Below are 21222 nucleotides of genomic sequence, written 5' to 3' on the forward strand. Positions count from 1 at the left end.
TAATCTTGGCAACCTTGGAAGTTTTGAAGTTGATGTCTCCGGGCGTTTCCAAAGGACCGCACCGCACGCACCGAGCCGATTCACGCACCCACTGGGGTCCGCCAACTTTGATTCCAATGAAGTCCAGTCCTTCGCATCTAAGCGCTTCGGACAGGCACTTCAACGCGAGTCCATGTGGCAAACAACATACCATTTGCGCGCGATGCAGCGAGCCCGAGAATCCGGACAAATCCCACTAACAACGGACGGAACACATCGCCACGACCTACGGACGCGAAAATCTGCGACCGGGCCCGAGATTTTTGACAATCCACTGGCGTCGGTCGTGGGATTGCCAATGAGGAGGATGAACGTATGTCTCGGACGGGTTCGTGGATTCTTTGGCATCACTGTCGGTGAATTGTGGTTGGCTCTCTTTGGGTCAGATGTGTTTCGGACGAAGATGAGATTGCGGCTCCGGGATGAGATCTGGATTCTGGAGGGTCCTTGGGATTTCGCGGCCGAATGTCCTCGCACGCGGACGGGTCTATGTTGGGATGTTCGCGTGCGGAGGAGGGATCGGGAGATTCTATGATCGTGGATAGGATATGCGATGGTTATGTTCCCGGCGCCGGATGAGTGTCCTGATCCGTGGTGCTGTGACGCGAGCGACTGCACAATATGGTAGTAGCCACATGTACAAGGTATCGATTGCTATGCTCGGCCGCGCCCTTGACAGAAGCCCGGTTTGATCGCGGCTTCAACAATCCAGAATATTGGTTAGACTCACGTCGAGAGGGTCGGGCCCGGGATTTGACCAGCGAACTAAAGCCGCTGACAACGGACTCTCTGCGCTGCCTGAGTGTGCGAGCTCGAAGAGCCCGATCGGACGCGACTGTGAACGAGCAGCATTGCGGACGCGAATGGAGTCTGTTGCTTCGACGATTGCTGTGGTGAACGATGGAGCTTTCTCAGTCCGACGTTCTTTCATCCACCTTCGTGCATCGAAGCCGGACTCCAGTACTCGGTCTCTTCGGCCTGCTCGTCAACCCAGACTAGACTGTCGGCGACCAAGTCGTCAATGACTGCGACTGCTCTCGCTCGTTCCCAGTCAAGGTTGGCTTGAAGCATCGAGACAGTAATGAAGCCCATGATTTGAATAACTTCCAGCACCGTTGACTGATCTGGATTCAACTCTTTTGGCACGCTGCGGATAAACTTTGTAGAACCGAGAGTAGCGATCTTGAACTGACCTCCCAGCGGCTCCAGACTTTCCAAAGCACGTTCGACATCGTCGTCAGTGACTTCCATGCCACCGCCTACAAGACCTCTGCCCTTGGCGATTCTCTTCCTTGCTTCTGAAAGTGCAATCATGCCTCCGTTCTCACTCCTCGATTCTCTACAGACTTCGACAAGTCTCACTCCCAGCTCAAAGTAGAAGTCGTTGACACTCGTTCCCAGCATCTTCGCCCAGACACTCCCTCCCTTTCCGCTCGCATCTTTCGCTTTGATGTTGCTGCCAGCCAAAGGATCTACTCCTATCGCATGGCACATCCGTGCAAACTCGGCGCGAAAGGTAGGGTTGCTGCGAATGTCCTTGGCGTGGGTGAGGGAGAAGTTGTGCAGAGCGGCCTGGAAGACTGAGAGTTGGTTCGCGAGGGCGTCGGCGTGGGTGGATCGAAGGGCAGCACCGTGGGCTGCATATTTGTCTGACGAGATGGCGGCATTGGAGAAGGCGCTGAGGCCGACGCCGCGGCGGTTGGACGCCATTGTCAATATCTAGTAAAGTGAGAGATGCATAGCTTGAGGTCTCGATGTTGACATCGGACTGAAGGCCTCAGGCAGAAACAGCGCTAAGGAAATTAGCGTGCCAAGACCCACGGTCGGCGCACTTGAAGCTCCAGCGAAATCTCTCTTCTATCCTGCTCGTCCAGGACTCGCAGAAGCCGACCATCACCAAACGCCCTTCTTGACGACGACAATACCGCCGACATGCCTACCAAGCACGCAGCCAACGTCAAGCTGTATGTGAGCACCTGAAGAATTGCAGCACAGTCGGTCCGCACGCTCGAAAATGCTCGCTCCAACGCAGCAATTTCATACACTCTTCATCTGCCTCAGTCCTGCACGTCGTCAAACTTTGGCACGTCAGAATGTGAGGCGGACGGCATGAAAAATATCGACGAAAGTCTGAGTTCTGCCATTGCCATCTCGAAAGAGACACGGCGCTCTCGCCCAGCGAGGTCTTGTTGGATGGGGTCCGCCTCACCAATCAAACACAACATGAGTGCTCAGCGGAGAATGCATGAGAGCCAGCAGACCACTGTGCCGCAATTCTTCGCCTTGAGCAAACAACCCATGCGGACCGACTAACATACCCATGCAGGAGCGTCCCAACCCAGGACCAGATCCTGGTGCCAGAGACTCTGCTCAAGAAGCGCAAGAGCCAGGAGAAGGAGCGCGCCGAGAAGGCTGAGCAACGCGAGGCTCGCAAGAAGGTAAGAGATACCATACCCTGTCCCACCGTACAGTGATGATATCTACCCACTTTACGACTAGCCTTCGGGCAATGTTGTCGTTTTGTTAACCATCTTTCGGGACTGATCGTGCAATGTCCTTTACTCGAATCAATCGTCAGTCTTTGATGAATCACTACTGACTATTCATTCCAGGAGAGCAAGCAGAAGCGTGAGCAGATCTTCAAGCGCGCCGAGTCCTACGTCAAGGAGTACCGTGACGCAGAGCGCGAGAAGATCCGCCTCTCTCGTGTCGCCAAGTCCGAGGGCAGCTACTACGTCCCAGCCGAGCCCAAGCTCGTCTTCGTCGTCCGCATCAAGGGTATCAACAAGATCGACCCAAAGAAGCGCAAGACTCTCCAGCTCCTCCGTCTCCTCCAGATCAACAATGGAATCTTCGTCCGTCTGACCAAGGCCACCTCGGAGATGCTCAAGATCGTCGAGCCATTTGTTGCCTACGGCTACCCCAACCTCAAGTCCGTCCGTGAGCTCATCTACAAGCGCGGATACGCCAAGACCAGCCAGAAGCAGCGCATCCCTCTCACCGACAACGCCATCATCGAGGAGCACCTCGGCAAGTACGGCATTGTCTGCATGGAGGACCTGATCCACGAGATCTACACCGTTGGCCCCAACTTCAAGCAGGCCGCCAACTTCCTCTGGCCATTCAAGCTCAGCAACCCAACTGGTGGCTTCCGTCCTCGCAAGTTCAAGCACTTCGTTGAGGGTGGTGACCTCGGCAACCGGGAGGAGTACATCAACGCCCTCATCCGCCAGATGAACTAGATTGGTGGATGATGCAGTTGACATAGGGCGCTGATACCCTGCGTGTCAAAGGATGGATGAACGCAGCGCAAGGCGAATGGCGTCGGTAGCTACTACCCAAAAGGATCGGTCAATGTCAATGTCGTCTCAGTCACGAATTTACTATCTTCAAATTCGCTTTCAAATCCCTGTCCTTCACCTACATGTATGACTTCCTTTGATATACTGTTGAGTCCATGTGCCAAGAAGCGATATGATCTCGCTATCTCCAACGTCACGTGGTGAGGGATGAATCCCACGCGATAGACGGCGCATGCTCTCATCACCAGGTCGCATATACTCGATCTCCTACTCGCATACACAATAGACAATTCCAAGATAGAGGCCTTTTTTATAACCGGCCATGTACGGCCAGGATCCGAGAAGCGTTTCTAAGATACACCCGCATCTAATCTTATCAGATCATCATCCGCCAAACAACCACAGCAACTCCACACGCCCCAACCTCTCGCCTGAGACAGAAGAGCACTTTCACCGACTCGCAGAGGCCTTTCACTTCAGCCGATGGTTCTATCTGACGTACCAGCCGGTCGTCATCGGCGTGGTTCTGGTGGTAGTGGTATGGAGATGGCAGAGCAGAAAAGCACGATCGCGCAGGAGAGGGAAGAGGAGGACGGATGAGAAATCGTGGAAAAGAGAAGGAAATGAAACGCCGAGACCAAGGAAAGATGAGGTTGCCGCTGAGAATGGAGAAGCGTCGTCGTCGTCGAGTTCGTCGAGTAGCACACGAGAGGGCAATGCAACTCCGCCAACTGCGGATAAGGACAAGACATCAGACGAATGGACAAGGCTGCTAGAGGAAGAACGCAACGACCTAGCAGAGGACAAGACCGGCCTATGGCAAGCAGTAATCCGCTGGACGAAATACTGGCTGACATACCAACCCGCACCTATACCTATCGTTCGCAAGATCCTCCCACCCAACACAACCTCCCTCTGGATCACCACCCTCTTCATCCTCAACATCTTCTACCTCCTCTTCAACATCGGCATCTCCCGCTCTACCCAAGACATCCTCGCCGACCGCGCCGGCCTCCTCTTCACCGCGAACCTTCCATGGCTGTACGTCCTCGCCGCGAAAACGCAACCTCTCAAACTCCTCACAGGCGATTCGTATGAGAATCTCAACATGCTCCACCGCCGGCTAGGCGAATGGATGTGTTTGCTCGCCTTTTTACACCTGGCGGGCATGATATGGGGCTGGTACGATTTCCTGCAGCAGAACCTCAGCCTGGTGGCGTTCTTGACGATTCCCTATATTCTCTGGGGTTGTGGGGCGTGGGTTGCGTATGAGGTGCTATATGTGATGAGTTTGGGGAGTTTTCGGGAGTGGTGGTATGAGGTGTTTCTTGGGAGTCATGTGCTATTGCAGGCGGGCGGGTTGGTCCTGCTCTGGTTGCATCATTTCCGGGCGAGGCCTTTTGTGTTCGTTTGCGCGGTTATATTTGTGCTGGATCGGTTTGCGTGGAGGTTAGGGGTTAAGGGGTGTGTTGTGCAGGCGGAGTTGAAAGTCCTCGAGGATGGCGAGACGGTGCTTGTTTCTGCGGACTGGCCTGTCTTGACGAAACGACGTGCTGCAGTCTGGTGGAGACGTGTGTTCGGGTGGGACATGAGATATGGCTGGAATCCTTCTGAGCACGTCTTCATCAGCGTGCCGGGCATGGGAAGGAAGTACAAGTACCAATTCCACCCGATGACGATCGCTTCAGCGGCCCCGGCACCTGGACAGACACATGCGTGGTTCAACCTGATCATACGCGCAAAAGGCGGATTCTCGAGAGATCTTCTACACTACGCCCAAACAACCTCAACAACGCGGATCCGCCTCGACGGTCCTTATGGCTCCCTCCATGCCCTGGAAATGCTCCACGACAGCGACATCTCCATTATCGTCGCAGGCGGCTCCGGAATCGCAGTCGCCTACCCTCTCCTTTGGTCTCTCCTCCACCACAACTCCCCCCTAGACGACGGGCCCGAGCCACCCCTTCCCCGCAAACAGCAAGCCTGCCTCATCTGGATCATTCAAGACGCCTCCCACATCTCCTGGATCGGCGCCGAGCGGCTCGAGGAATTGAAGGAACTTGGTCTGCACCTGATCGTACCGCCCGCGAGTCGGAAGTATGGTCGGCCGGATGTTAAGGGGCTGTTGGAAGAGAAGGTCGAGGAGCTGAGGGGTGCGGATGAGAGGGTTGGGGTTATTGTTTCGGGGCCGGATGGGTTGAATCGGATGGTGCAGAATTGTTGTGCGGGGCTGGGGAGGAGGGGCGTGGATGTTGAGGTTGCGGTGGAGAAGTTTGGGTGGTGAGGAGGGAGATAGAGTATAGAGGTGTGCGAGGGGTTTATGGTTGATAGATTGATCTGATGACTTGAATGATATATGATAGAGCAGAATTCTGATCCGGCTTTTGATAGGTGTACAGGCTCGTTTCATGCTCCGGACAACTCGGGACCGGTCTAACAGCATATGCCCGACTACACCCTCACCACCCACCATCCACTCCTACTCCTTCGCGGCAATCGTCTCCTCCAAAACTTCCCTAAACCTCGCCATCGCCTTCCCCCAAAGCTCCGGCCCAATACTAATCCTCGCAACCCCCAACTCCCCCAACTCCCTCGCATTTAATTGCCCCTCCCTCAAATTCATCTTCACATTCAACATTCCCCCAAAAGCCTCCACCAACTGCTTAATCTCGGCATCCCTCAATCCCCTCCCGCTAGGACCACCCCAGACGAACACCGTCAGAGCGCCAGCTTCGAGGAACGCTTTGCCACGTTGGATGGCTTCGTCGATCGTCCCGCCGTACACGAGCGTGTCGGTTCGGGCGTTGATGCAGAAATCCGGCACACCCACTTCCTTCGCGGCTGCAACGGCGGTCCTGATCCTCGTCACAGCCTCATCGAACGGCCGCAGTTGAGACGTCGCGTGGTTCTCATCTTCGATGTTGCATCCCACCGCGCCCGCCTCGATGACTTTCTTGATATTCGTTCTGATGTCTTCGTAGCCGTCTTGCAGGTCGGCGGTTAGGGGCAGGCCGGCTTTGTCGACGATGTTGGCGACTCGACGGATCCCGAAGAGGTTATCGGAGAGGGAGAGGGAGCCGTCGGTCACGCCGGTGGTTTCGGCTATGGCGTAGCTGGCTGTTGCTACGGCTTTGGTTGCTGGGTGGGTGGTTACGGCTTTGGCGGTGCTGCCGTCCCATACGTTGGTTAGGAGGAGGGGTTGCCCGGGGATGTGTAGGCTGCGGAGGGTTTTGGCTAGGGCGTTGCGGTGGGCGAAGGCCATTTTGTTGTTTTTTGATGGTTTGATGCCAGTGACAAGCTGCAAATTCCCTTGAGGCTTCCCGAAGACTTTATGCATCGACTTTCAAATCAAAACCAGGCAGCAGCCACATCAATCATCGTTCTCGCACACGGCAGCTGCGTCAAGAACATGACATGATGGAGAGCCGGTGCGCCTGGTGTAATGTACAGGGCGGAGGGTCTGTATTGAGCCCTAACATGGTAGCTTTGCTGATGTTGCGTCCAATGATCAGGGAGCTCTGAGCTACAGCAGCTCTCGCTTTGGGAGGTCCAGCCGAGACTGTTGCTGTATAAGTAGCGTGTAGATCTTGAAGGAGCTTGCTGACTGTTTCAGTCTCTGGTGATGTTGTCGTTCTCGCATGGCGGTAGAGTGGTATGGCTCCATGGATATACCGCCGGTGGCCTGGGTGATGATGATCTGCAGCACCGAGTCTTCGGCAAGCTGAATTCCTTAGTGAAAGTGTCAAGTGTCCGATTAGCAACTTGTATGATCTCTGGTTTGCTGAAAATAGTGTCAAGGTCATTGCAAGACTGTTCACTGTTTTCACGCGTTAGCTTCTTGATGGCTCGAAAATACATTCTACTTCTTACCCTTGGCCATGTAGGATATTCACTTGGATAGTAGTAACTGCTCGCCTCGCCCACGCCGGCTTGGTCGGGAAGTTGAGCGGGTTCCTGCGTCCAGGGCCCACCTAGCGTGTAGTTGGACTGTGGAGAGCCTTGATAGGACTGTGGACCAGGAGAGGTTGGTGAGCCATTCGAGTAAAGGTCCCGCGGGGCGCCTCCAGACGCCTGGCCATAGCACTGGGTGTAAGATGGACTTGACGTGGAGTTGTGCTGTTGGTAGCCCGAGTAAGACTGTTGGTTGGGAGGGGGCGATTGATTAGAGGGACAGTTGTGGAAGCCCCGTCCAGGATTGACCCACTTCATGATTTGTCCATGATGGTATCGACAGTAGTAAATTTGCGACTGTGCATGGTAGCAATCCGCAAAATGAGGAAGACAGTGCTGACATAGCGTACAGGTGCATGATGTGGGCGGAGGAGATTGTTGGGGAGTCGGGGGATATGCAGGATATTGTGGCGCCCCTGAAGCTGCTTGACCGTAGCCGTAGTTCGTTTGTCCATAATTGCTTGGTGGAGCATAGTACCCCGGGCCCTGCGTCTGATATGATGCTGCCTGAGGTTGAGAAGTCGAAGGCTGATCAAAGCTATACGACTGAGGTTGAGGATGGCCAGTCCTTGGGTTCCTCTTCTTGTACTCCCTGCCGCCCCCACGAGAAGATCCATCTTGATCCAGATTGTCTTCGAAAGCTTGCTTCGCGGTACTCGCAGTGACACCTTTACGAACGAGATCTCTTGTCCTCACACGGTCCATCCCGACAAGGTGGTACCGGAAAGCCGGATATAGGAGTGCTGTAGGTGCGGCCCGAGGACGCCGACAGGAAGTGAGGTCGTCCAGAGGTGGCTGTACACGTCTTGGGAGAAACCTTGTCCAGCTGAGCAAGAGACAAAAATGCCAATGCAATCGGTGGGGGCGCAGCAGCTGGTTGTGACGAAGAGAAGAGGTCGCAGACCTTTCGAGAGGCTCGAAGATAAGTACGAAGCTCCTTCCCGTCGCCTTGTGTCGTCGCCTTGCCAGTTCACGCGCCCTCGTGCTTCTCAGCTTGCAATTTCGACATGCAGGTGGGCGTCGTTCTGTGCTGTTCGTAAGGCGCTCGGTAGGCACCACGTCACCAATAAGAGCCTTGGGCTGCGGACATGGTGTTTCGGGTTCGTAGCCTTCCTTCGTGGAGCTTCGGTAGAGGGTGCCGCTTCGGTTCACCGGTGGGCTGGAGGTGTGTCACATGGGGTGGCTGCAGCACGACGAAGTCACGCATGTCAGCTAGGCTGCATACGCGAAGCCTCAACCAGAATTTACTCTTATAGTGTTGAAATTCCAGTGTGTTAGTAGGTAAGCACTTCGTTCATACATTTTTGTCCTCCCTTGATATTGTTTCTTGGCTTATGTTCTTCCGCTTTCAATGGCCCATGGGCAGAACCACTATGTGCCGGCATTGTCTCTAAAGGTCAATTACACATTGTCCGTTGACGAAGAGGAAGTACTGACCATCGAAGCCTCCGAGTCCTCATCCCAACCCCGATCCAAGATACTCGAAGCTCGACGACGAGGAGAAGCAAGACTGGGCATGGCAGTACTACGGCTATCCAGGCCTTTCGCAATGGATGGGGTCTTCCAACGACTTCTTCCTGCTCAGAAAATTTTCCGCCTTGAACGCCAGAGCGTTGTTGTACCTGCAGAATGAGATCTCGCAGAAAGAACGAATGATTGAAGAATGGGATCATTTTACCATGCAGTGCCCCCCGGGAGAAGGGGGATGTGGAAGCTTCAGAAAAGACCAAGCTAGCCAACTCACCAGGGCTCGGAGTCACCTGCTGATTGAAAGTATTCCGCTGTTGAGGGATTACTGTCAGTTTCGAGCGCCTGAAACCGACGAACTCCTACTGATGGTCTTTGCATAGACAACCTCGTGAACGCTTACGCACCCATCAAGACCAGACCGACTGCCAGCGATGACCAACGCAACAACTTGATAAATTGGTTCATCAATCATCCGAATGCGATTGATGATGAGGAGAAGCTCTTCATGGATCCAGCTCGTAGAGGCGATCTCTTCCCGATTGTGTCGAAACAAAAGCCGCCGCTTGCAGTCTGGCTGGAGAAGGTTCGTTTTTTCCGATTGCCATTTGGACTGAGGAAACGGCCGGATCGAGTGGAGGCAGAAGAGACACGCTATCACAGCGCGACAGGAGTAGAGATTGCTAGCAGCGTTGTCATTATCGTAGTCGGCCTGGGCCTGCTTTTCGGACCAATGTGGTGGCTCAACTATGTGTCGGACGATCGATATCGACTAAGCATCATCACAGGCTTTGTCTCTCTCTTCGCAACATGGTTGTGGATGGCGGCAGGTCCACGAGCATTCGAGATCCTTGCTGGAACAGCGGCATACGCAGCCGTGCTGATGGTCTTTCTGCAAGTTCAAAAGGAGGCATAGGTCCGCTGTCGTTAGGAGCGTGGCGTTGGGGCGTTCGAATTGTAACAATGTTGTCTCCACAGCTTTTTACATTTTCCCCAAGTTCGTCCTGGTGAGGATATTCTGTGGTGTCGAGGAGAAGGGCGACCGTCTCTCTCGCTTCTCTTCGATCGAAATCTGTGATGCTGGCGTCTGTTGCAGTGTCTCGCAGCTAGCTTTTGGGAAGGAGTACCGCTGTAGCGCAATTAGGGTGCTTCTTGAGCAAATGCTGTATCATGGCAGCGTTGATCGTCAAGCTCCTGCACCCAGGTACGAAGGAGCCGTCGCATGTGACAACCCTCTAGGACACCAGCAGGCCTGGGTATAAGATCAGCATCTCGTCAGCTCTTCAGCCCTGCATTATGTATAAGGTTTCGCATTCCTCCCAATTTGCTACACGTCTTTCCAGCCTTACCAATGGTATGACATACCCTTTTGCCGTTCCTGGCTTTGTCATTCTGTACCGTCAGACTCGAGGGATGATCGTGCGGCGGATGGTACGCGGATACTCGACATGGTCAACAATCGTATTCGAATCTTAATCCAAAACGAGTTCGTGTTCTCTTCCTCGTGGCACCAAGGTCGGTACGTGGCGGGTGCCTCAGATGGAATCTGGGCTTCTTGTCGCGTGAGCCTCCGGTGCGGAGCTGAAGTCTTGTCACTCTTGTCACTCCAGGTACCTCTGGTCGGGGAGCTGTGCCGCCGGTCGTGTTCGCCAGCACAAGTGTTTGGTAAACCAAGTTGTCGTCAAGACATAACCCCGCCTGTGCTCCTGCGACGTGTGACAGTGGCTTGGTCAGTGGAATGTACATATTCACCCCAAAGCCCCTTCCCCGTGCCCGCGACCGTCTCTTCACACGTGGCGCTGACGCAGCACGTGGAATGAACCTTGAAGCCACTCACATGCGTTCGTCTGCGGCCGAAGTACTTTTAGAACACTTCTACCGATCTTGAATTCTTTTGACGCAACAACACCACACCAGATACTTCAATACAACACCTGCATACACAAGCATGCTTTCCCGCATTAGACCCACCTTGACCCTGCGTGCCGGTTTCACGCTGCAAGCTAGCCGATTCGCTGCAGGACCATGCACGCAGCGCCTTCCTTGCATGTCCACGAGGAAGTCCAGCACCGATACCGACAACACCTCCTCTTCAATCGCGCAGAGACTGTCCGACCCGGACAGTATCAACCTATGCCACAGGTTCCGCGAGTTGAAGGTTCGTTCAGCGATGCCTCGAATTCGTCGTCGCAAGGTGCTAACGCTGCGTGCCAGTTCATAGGTCGAGTCTTCATCGTTACCGGAGGTGCACGTGGTCTCGGTCTGACGCTTGCTGAGGGTTTGGTAGAGGAGGGAGGCCAGGGTAAGTTGCATGTGAATGAGACAAGATCCAAGACTGCCAGCTAACACTTCAGTCTACTGCCTCGACCGTCTCGAAGAGCCCGACAAAGCTTTCTATGAGAAGAGGGATCAGCTTGCCCAGAAGTTCGGCGACAGTCTCCACTACCGCAAGGTCGACGTCCAGCATGCCTCTGACCTCAACGATGTCGTCGCAGAGATTGCAGGCAAGCACTCTCGACTCGATGGCCTCGTTGCGGCTGCCGGCGTGCAACGAGTCACGAAGGCCCTCGACTACCCACCAGAGAAGATCACCGAGGTAGGCATGGTCCTGTGATGTATCGTAATGACCGCTGATTTTCTATTCTCCAGATGATGAATATCAACTTCGGCGGAGTCTACCTGAGCGCGCAAGCTTGTGCTAGGCAGATGATCAAGTACAAGACGCCTGGCGCTATGGTTCTGGTCGGGTCGATGAGTGGCAAGGTTGCCAATAGGGGCCTGTACTGCTCCGTCTACAACGCTTCCAAGGCCGCAGTTGAGCAGCTTGGACGCAGTCTGGCTATGGAGTGGGGCCAGGCGATCGATGGCAAGCCGATCCGTGTCAACGTCCTCTGTCCAGGCAACATCAACACCCCTGTAAGTCAGGTCCAGCTTGCGGGTAGAATCGGATGAGATGTTGATTGATAGTGCAGATGGTCCAGAAGAACTTCGAAGACGAGCCTCATCTTAAGGAGCTTTGGGAGTCGAGCAACATGCTGGGTCGCATCTCGGATCCTGAGGAGTTCCAGGAGGCGGTCGTTTGCATGTTGAGTCCCAAGTCGTCATTCATGACCGGTAGTTGCATGCTCGTCGACGGTATGATTTTCCAACTGGCATCGTGGTGAACGTGCTAACATATGAACAGGGGGCTTCACGGCCTGGTAGGCTGACTCAGACCGAGAAGGCTGGTGCCTCACTGCTTTCCTATGACTCTTTCTGCTGCACGATTAGCGTTCTGAGACTGCCGCTATGCATATGGAGCAGCGGGCGTACGATGTCTTTCTCGATGTCTTTTCTGGGCTGTTTCTTGGGATTAGGAGATAAGGCGCTTCAGTGGATACTTGCAGTACATTCCGTAGATACCTACCTTTCAGATCGATGGGCGATCCCAAGAATCACATGACTGTATTACCACACGTACGTCCCTCGTCAAGACGTAGTAAATGGTGTTGAGCGAATGCCTGCGGGCGCCTAGGAAATGTGAAGGTGCGCATCCAGGTGTTGTGAATGCGGTGTCGTGAGGCGCAAACTCTAAATCTTACTAGCGCGAAATCTTGCTCGCTAAACCTTCCCCCTTCAGTTGACTCGGGCTTTTTGTTTGGAAGACCTCCAGCTTCGTGCTAACAACACGCGCAACCGCATCGAACTTCTCCATCAACACGCACGCGCAACCACACATCCCACACTCGAAGCGCAAGCGAATACATCAAACAAACACTCGCGAGTGAGACAGGGGACGAGATGGCGCAGATCAAATACGTGAAGAGCAACAGCAAGGCCAAGAACGCGTCTGAGTCGACCGTTCTCAAGCCAAAGGCCAACACCAAAGCCAAGGTCACCAAACCCGCTCCATCAGCAAAGGACAAGACCGCCGCAGCCGACAAGTCTAAGACCAAGACCACCGCCACGAAGAAGACCACCGCCGCAAAGGCCAATGGCACCGCGAAGCCCGCCGCTCGTGGCCGGCCCAAGAAGACAAAACCTGAGACTGAGGGAGAGACGACTGAGACAAAGAAGGCCGCTACCAAGTCCAAGGGTAAGTACACCATCCCCTATATCATATGCACGCACGCTGTCGTGTCGTCGCTACATACCTGCAGACATGGCCTCCTTCGAGCCCTTCACGCTCTGCTTTCTTGACCTGGACAGACGCTTACATTCCTCTCTAGCTCCTACCACCAAGAAAGCGCCAGCAAAGAAGGATGCTGCAGAGGACACCGAGCAGGCAACCACCAAGCCGTCGCGCAAGCGCAAGGCCGCCGATGAGGCACCAGCTGCACCAGCGAAGAAGGTCAAGGTCATCACCAAAGGCAAGGTCATCAGCGAGCCACCCACCAATCGTCTGAACGTCTACGTATTCGGCGAGGGCACTGCCGGTGAACTCGGACTCGGTACCGCCAAGAAGGCAGTCGACGTCAAGCGTCCACGTCTCAACCCAAACCTCAGCGCGAAGGACATCGGTGTTGTGCAGATCGAAGCTGGTGGCATGCACTGCGTCGCGCTCACGCATGACAACAAGATCCTTACGTGGGGCGTGAACGACCAAGGAACTCTTGGGCGTGACACCGAGTGGGAGGGAGGATTGAAGGATATGGATGACGCTGCTTCAGATGACAGCGATGATGATGAGAAAGACGACAACGGTCTCAACCCTAAGGAGAGCACTCCAGGAGAGGTCGACTGGTCTGAGACGGAGATTGCAGAGGGCACGCGCTTCGTGCAGGTCGCTGCAGGTGACTCTAGCTCATTCGTCCTCACGGATGACGGCAAGGTCTATGGCTGGGGCACGTTCCGCAGCAACGACGGCATCTTCGGCTTCACGCCAGAGGTCAAGATCGCCAACCGCCCAGTGCTTGTTCCTGGTCTGAAGGACATTGCCAGCATCAAAGCTGGCGCAAACCACGCCCTTGCCATGAACACCAAGGGCGCCGTCTACGCCTGGGGCTCGGGTCAGCAGAACCAGCTCGGTCGCCGCATCATCGAGCGCACCAAGGAGAAGGGTCTCATTCCATGCGAGTTCGGTCTTCCAAAGGGCGCGAAGAACCGTATCACTTCCATCGAGACTGGCAGCTATCACAGCTTCGCCATTTCCAAGAATGGAGAAGTCTACGCGTGGGGCCTCAACAACTTCGGCGAGACTGGCATCATGGACAATGCTGGCCAAGACGATGCGGTCGTCATGAACCCAACCGTGGTCAAGTCGCTCAAGGGGAAGAACATCAGCAGCATTAAGGGAGGCGGTCACCACAGTCTCGCTGCCACCGAAGACGGCGACTGCCTCATCTGGGGTCGCATCGATGGCGCACAGACCGGCATCGCCGCTGACCAACTCTCCAAGCTGCCAGCAGATGCCCTCATCAAGGACGAGACCGATCGTCCACGCATTCTGGCTGAGCCAACCAAGGTCAGCGCCATCCAAGGAGAAGTGATCAAGGTCACTACCAACTCCGATCACAACATCGTCATCACCAAGGATGGCAAGGCGTGGTCTTGGGGCTTCTCCGCCAACTACCAAACCGGTCTCGGCACGGACGACGACGTTCCTGTCGCCACCCTGATCGACAACACTGCTGTTCGCGATCAGAAGCTGAACGGAGCCACCACCGGTGGCCAGTTCAGCGTCCTCACTTCACCAGCTGACGTTGAGATGGCTGATGCATGATTGTTATCATCATCAGTTGCATAGCGTGGATGGGATTGTGGGCGTTGCCAGCATGGCGTTTGGGGGACTTTTTTTTCTTTTCCAAATACGAATAATGCATAGCATGAGCGCACGACTGCGCGTTGGGTACGGCGCAAGTTCACATGACAAGACTGTTTCGGAGGGCGGACACACATGAGCCCGTCCAGGATCTGACGACTGGAGGGGAATGGGCAATGGGTCGGGTATCTCGTCTCCTCAGACTGAGTTGTCATGCTGAAATGAAATTCTCTTCTGAACAAAGCTTCACTTCTTTCATCACTCGTGTCTTTAGTTGTGTTGTGTTGTGTTGTGTTGTGTTGTGTTGTGTTGTGTTGTGTTGTGTTGTGTTGTGTTGTGTTGTGTTGGCGCCGTGCAATCCTTCCTCGCCCCTCCTTGCACGCATTCTTCTTCTCTTCTGCTCTCAATTGCGACCAGATATCATCAAAACCTCTACCCTCGGGTTTCCGCTCACAGTGGAACATCTATCACCGTTACTCCTACGCTGTCTAAGCAGCATGGAGTACAATCAGCAGCATAGTCGCTCACGAAAAGGCGGAGAGACAGCAGTTCGATACGCTCCACTTTGACCAGACTGAAGGGGGTACTCACTGCTGTTCCCAGTGAAGAAGACAAGTGACGCTTGAAGGTTGTCGAACTAAGTCCTCCTTTCAAATCGAAGTGTCCTGACTATCACGATACGCTTTCCATATGGGTATCACTCAAACAAGCTTCATCAGTTCGCTACAGTTAACAAAATTCCACGTTCGGTGGTGGCTTCACCTCATCGATACGGCAGCTACACCTCATCCAGACTCCGCCCACACCCCATGCAAATGCCACGACTCCGCCGTGCCCTGTCTCCTAATGCTACCAAACTCCTCCGAACCGTCCAGACTTGACGACGAGTCTCCAACCATCGTGGACACCGTCTCCGCCACAGACACATGCTGCTGGAACTTGGAGGTCTCGAGACGATATGCCTCTACCGTGCTGGTAGTCTGCTGCACCGGCGGCAGATCTGCGCCAGACTGTGACAGGAGCAAGGATCGAATATACTCCACGGCGGTGCTGGCAAGCTGCGCGGTCTGGTCGGACGTATCAGCGTTATTGGCGAACGCTGCTGGATCAAGGAGCGCCCTGAGCACGACCCGTGGTATGGTGATGTTCTGGTCCTCCTCTGATGCAGTCAGAACATCAGTGGACTTCACAAAGACGCCCGCCTTTTCTTCATGACTGATCTCGAGCGTTTGAGGATCATTGGGCCAGACCTCTTTTGTCACTTCTGCCGCCGCCGGTTTCTCGGGCTGCACGACTTCGACAGACTCCCGCCAATGTGGGCTTTCGAAGTGTTCCGACTGAATACTGCTAGCGTCTTTCTCGAGTACACTCTGGTCGCTCTCGATGAATCCGACCGGCCCCACAGTCTGCTCCTCCAGCTCTGCTGGCATGGCCTTGGTTGGGGAAGATGACTTGTACATCAGCGTCGAAAGCTCTGTGTAGATCTGGCTCGTACGTGTATGGCTGACGAATGCTTGCCTCAGACCGTCAGGAAGCGCGTTGAGCTGCTCTTCAGTCAAATCCGGCGTCCAATGTGGTGGATCGACAGATCCTCGCACTTGGTCATCTTCTTTCTCATCATCGACGTCTTCTTTGCGGAAAGGTGTTGCCCTTCTCACGGGTTTCCTCCGCACAGAGTTCCGGACCAAAGTACTCGACGTTTTGACGGGCCCTCCTCGACGTTCGCCAGCTTCAAATTTGCCAGACTGCGACCTCAATTGCCCTTCTTCAGAGACCGCTTTATCAACCTTGTCCGAAACCAGCTGAGATTGCACGTCCGACCATGCGCCAGGTGATCTTGCATCGTGTCTTTCCCAGTCGTCCAGGCCAGGCTCCTCGCCTGAAGCAAGCGTCGAGACGTTGGCTTTGGCATTCGACTGCTGTTTTCTCTGAACCCTCTCTTCTTCACCTGGGGTGTCCAACTCATCAACACATGATCGGGGGAAAATGCCCGTTCTTCCGTGCAGTGAGCCTCTCCACCAATGCTCATGGAAAGACTCTAGCACGACTAAGATATCACCCTTCTCGAAGGCAAGTTGGCCGGGAGCTGAAGGTTTGAAATTGAAACGAGCCTTGACCTTGCGTGCCTTCTCGAGCCTCTCGTCGTTACCCAGATCTGAAACAGCCGCAGGAAGCTCGTGGTACCACACTGACTGGTACCCATCTGCATTGTGAAACGACCAGCCGCTGCCATAGCGGTGTTTGAGCTCCGCTGCGGGAGGTGGTAAAGACAGATCTTCCAGGCCTCGCAAGACGGAGCTACCCTGTGTCGCCTTGATGGTCTCTTGCGAGTACTCCAACGGCACCGGCAATCCCTTAGGCTGTACCATCACAGCTTCCTTTTGAGAGTCCAGAAACCTCGGAGGCCCTTTCAGAGAAGCGAATCCTGCGATGTACTGCAGTGGGTCTGTTCCGTTGCTGCGATAAGTCGCATGAGTCGGTAATGTGTACAGCGCCGGAGTATCCCGCTGTGGAATGGAGATTGGCACTCGAGGAGCATGTGACGGTCCGCTATGTGCTCTGAATTCCATTGCCGGCATCGAAATCTGCCCCCGAGAGGGATCTGGTCCGCTTGCTCTGGAGTCCAATGCTGACAACGACCACTGGCCTCGAGGGGGCTCTGGTCCGCTTGCTCTAGTGCTCAAAGTCGACAGTGACCAGGCGCCTTTACCTGGCGCTGGTATTGACGTTGCCCCGTGTCCACTGATCTCAGCACTAACCGTGGTCTGGGTGGCGAAGCGGCCCTTTTCGACAATGTTCTTCTTGACTTGCTTAAGTCGAAACCACATCTGGCTCTTCTTTGCCGATTTCGCCCCTGGACCAGGGAACTTTGCTGACTGATTGTACTCGAGTTGTTGCATCAGCCTCGTCCACGCATACTCGCCTTCTCCATATATCGGCGATATGAAGACGTCGAGCAGACCCAGCAGGCAGTAAGCTTGATCTTCGATGCGAGTCGTGCTTCTTCGTTCGGTCCACGACATCTTCTGCTCGACGGAGATATTCCTGAGGTGGCTGATGGACGGCATTCCAATGACATCTATTGGTATGCCTGTAATCTGTGCAAGGAGCTTATTCAAGCGGTCGCCATAGCCCCGACAGACCTTTCCACAGACCTGCTCACTGTACGCGCACTTGTGTCCCAGGATGTCCCAGTCGTTCGCAAGGAACACGACGGTGCGCGGGGCGATCAGCTCCTGAAGAGTCCATCCTCTCTTGAACCATTCACTGCGAGCGAGGTCCAAGGCCGACGCTCTGAACTTCTGGTTCGGTTGGACGTCCGCGAGGTACGCATAGCAGACAGCAGCATCACCATACCAGCGGAACATGGAGTTGATTGACTCAGACAGCTCCGCTCCATCCTCCTTGTTGATGCAGCACGAATCGATCCAGAGCCAGTCGCAGCGGTGCCGTAGCCCGAGGTCGTTAAGCGCTCTTGACGGTCCTGCACGGGTGTTCATTCGGTCGACGAGCTGACAGAATCCGAGGACCTTGGTATGCCCAGCAGTGAGGACGTTGCGCTTTTGTTGAAAGTCCTTGAAGGTCGATTCGTCTGCGCGCCATCGGTGCGAGGCGATCGCGTATGGCGGTCGATCATTGTCCGCGAACGATCGGAACTCTAGGGTGGATGTGTTGAGGAGCCGCATTGCGTTTGACAACGCATATCAGACGAGATTTTGGATGGCCAGTTACCGTGAAGTTGCTGTTGAAGAGAGGAGAAATGCGCAAGGCTGGCGACGCTGTGAGGTTGTGACTCGGGGCCATGGCGAGACTGCGCCCTCTCATGCGAGGCCGCCACCATCCCGCCTTCCATGCAGCTATTCGAGAAGTAGGCGAGTTGGTACGCCACATCTTGAGTTTAAATCATACACCATGCGCCGCTAGTCCATTGCGATGTCTCTCTCCAATGTACATCTGCTGTCTAGCGTTCTATCCTCCAGCATGTTGCCATGGTTGTGAGTATCGCCTATGAGATCAGTCAATGGTAATTACATGGTTCAATCCGTTCAAAGGCTGCGCAGCCGCAATTATCGGGTTCAAGACCACCAGACTATAATCCTCCTCTTCATTCTCTTCTTCCTCACCATCCTGCTCTTCCTCCGTCTCCCCAAACTCCAAGACCTCAACTGCATACCCAATCTCTTCAAAGATACAATACCCATCCCCATCATTATGCACCCACCTCATCTTCTCCAAAAGATTCGGCTTTCCAATCTCTGAGATGTTCTGTCCCGCCTGAATCCTTTCCTCCACAGTCATGCCCTCCAAGATGGAGTTGACTGTATCCTCCAAGCAATGATCACTCGCAAACTGCTTCCTCACTTCTGAGGTTAGACAGTCGCCGCTGAAGAGTAAGACCGTCTTCCCAATCTTCCGCAACGTCTCCAAAGCGTTCACCGCAACGTCTCCAAAGCGTTCAACTTCGTTCCGTATGATGTCTCCGGCGTCGCCCTCTCCGCAATCGCATGTATGCACCCCGTCACCTCCGCCATGGCATCCCAGGAGGCATCGTATTGCTTTGAGCCGCTTAGTTTGGTGTAGTGGGATTTGTTCAATGTGTACCAGGCGGACTTGCTGTAGTGGTCGAAGTCGATGACTTTGGCGCGTTGGGCGAGGATGTGGGTTGTGTAGGTGTCGGTAAGGAGGGCGTGGGCGAAGTGCGAAGGCTCGGTTTGGACGATTTGGGTGAGAAGGTCGTGGAGGTCTTGTTCGCGGAGGAGGGAGATCATGTCGGCGATTGGAGGTGGTTGGCCTGTTGGAGTTGGGCAGGGGAGTGAGGGATAATATGTTGGTGGTGGCGGTGGCGCGTAGAGTGCGGTGGGATAGCCATTGTTATTCGAATCTTGAGCGTATGCAATGTCCGCCTCCTCTTCGTGTCGTCGCTTGGCTGGTGGAGCCATTGCCATTGTCTCCAAATACTATGGATGTGATTCTAGGGAGTGTTGCTCGCATCTGAGGTGAAGTCTGAGGACGCGACGCGCCGTGGTGAACCGTGCATATTGTCGACCGCAACTCGCGGATATCACAACATCACATGTTCTTAGTGGCGGAGGAGCAAATCTGGTGGCATTGATGTCAGTTCAAGGCCTGAAGATGAGTGTAAGACACGTCCTCTGATAGTCACTTCGATGTTGGACCGACGCAGTAAGCCATCCATATGCTGTGACCGGGCCATTTCTCCAGAAGGGACAGGCATGTATTCCCGCGGCCATTCGTCGGAAGAAACGCACACAAGGAGCTCGAGGTCGAAATCCGAAGTCGTCGTATGTGAGTCGCCGCCGTCGCTTAAGTCATTCAACCACTCTTCTGCAGCGCCCAGTCAAAGACTGCGACGATGCTGAAAATAAGGAGTCGCGTCTGCCTGCGGTAGTGCAATACAGGCGACACGGTGCCCTGTGACATGGGCAAGCCCAGCGGCCACAGAACCAGTGCCAAAAATAAGAATAATCTTGAATGAGTCCGTAGACTCGTTTCAGAGATTAAACTGAAAAGAACAGATACTACACTTGATCTAAGCTGTGAGATTGTTAGCGGTGACTCGGATAAAGGTAGAAGGTGTGTTGACATACCCAAAAGGCAACTATAAAGGGTATTAGCAAGAGGTCAAAGTGTAGAGGTCAGATGGATAGACTTGCAGAGAGCTAAGGAGGAAAGAGAAAAGGTTGCGGAGAGAGATTTCGCGGAGTTTTATGCCCAGGAGGTGGCCCGTGCGCTTAGCGTGATCAAGAATGAGCTCGGTCTCGAGACTGCGCACGGCGAGGCTATGTGTGGCTTAGCCCGGCTAGCGTACGGAAAATTCTTACTCCGAAAGCACGATTACGATTTCAAGCCTAGTTCAAACGCTAACGCTGCCTTTTGGTTTACTTCACGTTCCGCTAAGTTCTACTACACTTGATCTAAGCCAAAAGGCAACTGTAATGAAGGTCAGCAAGTGTTGCAAAGGGTAGGGGTCGAAGGGGTGGACGTACAGAGAGCTGGAGAAGAAGGAAGAGAAGAGGAAGCCGGAGAGAAATTTCGTGGAGTTTTATGCCTCGAAGTGGTCCGTGCCCGTGCTCAGGCCTGTGACTGTTCTCGAGAACGCCTGCGTTCATTCCAGCACGGCAATGAGGTCACTCCGAACCTTAGCCGTCTGTGGGAGAGGGTACTGGACCGAGGAATCGCCCTTGCAACGATATCTGCATCAGCCTTGTGAAAGAGGAAGACTTTTGTTGTTGAACGTTGCAACAGCGTACTCTGGACAATCACTCTCAACCAGATTCATATTCCATCGAGTCCTAGACGAATTCGATCCGTTAACCAACGAGTTTGTCGAGTTTAGCCGATCAGGCCGAATTTTGACCGTTGACCCAGCAATTTTTGACTGTAAACATCGACGTCCTTGAAGTTCTCTAACGTGTTCGTGTCCTCTTTGCGACTGTTCGACATCTGATTCTGTTTTCGATCAGCGGTAGTTTTTGGGCGACAGGTGACGTTCGGGCGAAGTGGTCTGTGCGTCAGGGGCCAGGCTTTGCGACTTCCTCAGCAACTGCGCCGTCAGCACACTCCAGAACTTCACGCACTTATTCAACCACTCAGGCCACCTATACATACCACGACTATCAAGATTTGCTCTTCGCGAAAACATGGCGCCTTTCACAGTACCAGCTCGACCCTCAGAGAAGAGGTCCACCTCCACATGTTCGA

General features: G+C 54.2%; 10 protein-coding genes across 10 annotated transcripts; 5 read left to right on the forward strand and 5 right to left on the reverse strand.

The window, feature by feature from the left end:
* Window positions 1-966: 966 nt before the first annotated feature.
* M409DRAFT_21835 (uncharacterized protein) lies at window positions 967-1749 on the reverse strand (the record flags this gene model as incomplete). Its single annotated transcript, XM_033806050.1, has 1 exon — window positions 967-1749. The coding sequence occupies one exon, from the start codon at window positions 1747-1749 to the stop codon at window positions 967-969; it is 783 nt and encodes a 260-aa protein (XP_033668571.1).
* Window positions 1750-1971: 222 nt separating this feature from the next.
* M409DRAFT_21836 (uncharacterized protein) lies at window positions 1972-3281 on the forward strand (the record flags this gene model as incomplete). The annotated part of the gene is made up of 3 exons (XM_033806051.1): window positions 1972-2003; window positions 2366-2477; window positions 2652-3281. 3 exons carry the CDS (start codon window positions 1972-1974, stop codon window positions 3279-3281), a joined length of 774 nt encoding a protein of 257 aa, XP_033668572.1.
* Window positions 3282-3663: 382 nt separating this feature from the next.
* On the forward strand, window positions 3664-5625 carry M409DRAFT_21837 (uncharacterized protein; the record flags this gene model as incomplete). Its single annotated transcript, XM_033806052.1, has 1 exon — window positions 3664-5625. The coding sequence occupies one exon, from the start codon at window positions 3664-3666 to the stop codon at window positions 5623-5625; it is 1962 nt and encodes a 653-aa protein (XP_033668573.1).
* Window positions 5626-5820: 195 nt separating this feature from the next.
* Window positions 5821-6603, reverse strand: M409DRAFT_53670 (uncharacterized protein; the record flags this gene model as incomplete). Its single annotated transcript, XM_033812436.1, has 1 exon — window positions 5821-6603. One exon carries the CDS (start codon window positions 6601-6603, stop codon window positions 5821-5823), a length of 783 nt encoding a protein of 260 aa, XP_033668574.1.
* A 261-nt stretch (window positions 6604-6864) lies between these two features.
* M409DRAFT_21839 (uncharacterized protein) lies at window positions 6865-7997 on the reverse strand (the record flags this gene model as incomplete). Its single annotated transcript, XM_033806053.1, has 2 exons — window positions 6865-7062; window positions 7212-7997. The coding sequence occupies 2 exons, from the start codon at window positions 7995-7997 to the stop codon at window positions 6865-6867; spliced, it is 984 nt and encodes a 327-aa protein (XP_033668575.1).
* Window positions 7998-8643: 646 nt separating this feature from the next.
* On the forward strand, window positions 8644-9675 carry M409DRAFT_21840 (uncharacterized protein; the record flags this gene model as incomplete). Its single annotated transcript, XM_033806054.1, has 3 exons — window positions 8644-8688; window positions 8738-9089; window positions 9143-9675. The coding sequence occupies 3 exons, from the start codon at window positions 8644-8646 to the stop codon at window positions 9673-9675; spliced, it is 930 nt and encodes a 309-aa protein (XP_033668576.1).
* Window positions 9676-10806: 1131 nt separating this feature from the next.
* Window positions 10807-11963, forward strand: M409DRAFT_21841 (uncharacterized protein; the record flags this gene model as incomplete). Its single annotated transcript, XM_033806055.1, has 6 exons — window positions 10807-10917; window positions 10974-11061; window positions 11114-11355; window positions 11409-11675; window positions 11732-11894; window positions 11944-11963. The coding sequence occupies 6 exons, from the start codon at window positions 10807-10809 to the stop codon at window positions 11961-11963; spliced, it is 891 nt and encodes a 296-aa protein (XP_033668577.1).
* A 576-nt stretch (window positions 11964-12539) lies between these two features.
* Window positions 12540-14460, forward strand: M409DRAFT_65819 (uncharacterized protein; the record flags this gene model as incomplete). Its single annotated transcript, XM_033816678.1, has 2 exons — window positions 12540-12834; window positions 12968-14460. The coding sequence occupies 2 exons, from the start codon at window positions 12540-12542 to the stop codon at window positions 14458-14460; spliced, it is 1788 nt and encodes a 595-aa protein (XP_033668578.1).
* Window positions 14461-17310: 2850 nt separating this feature from the next.
* On the reverse strand, window positions 17311-18185 carry M409DRAFT_65820 (uncharacterized protein; the record flags this gene model as incomplete). Its single annotated transcript, XM_033816679.1, has 2 exons — window positions 17311-17353; window positions 17386-18185. 2 exons carry the CDS (start codon window positions 18183-18185, stop codon window positions 17311-17313), a joined length of 843 nt encoding a protein of 280 aa, XP_033668579.1.
* Window positions 18186-18513: 328 nt separating this feature from the next.
* M409DRAFT_21844 (uncharacterized protein) lies at window positions 18514-19445 on the reverse strand (the record flags this gene model as incomplete). Its single annotated transcript, XM_033806056.1, has 2 exons — window positions 18514-18883; window positions 18937-19445. 2 exons carry the CDS (start codon window positions 19443-19445, stop codon window positions 18514-18516), a joined length of 879 nt encoding a protein of 292 aa, XP_033668580.1.
* Between the last annotated feature and the right edge of the window lie 1777 nt (window positions 19446-21222).

This window comes from Zasmidium cellare, assembly GCF_010093935.1.
Source record: "Zasmidium cellare ATCC 36951 unplaced genomic scaffold M409scaffold_14, whole genome shotgun sequence".
Classification (NCBI taxonomy): domain Eukaryota; kingdom Fungi; phylum Ascomycota; class Dothideomycetes; order Mycosphaerellales; family Mycosphaerellaceae; genus Zasmidium; species Zasmidium cellare.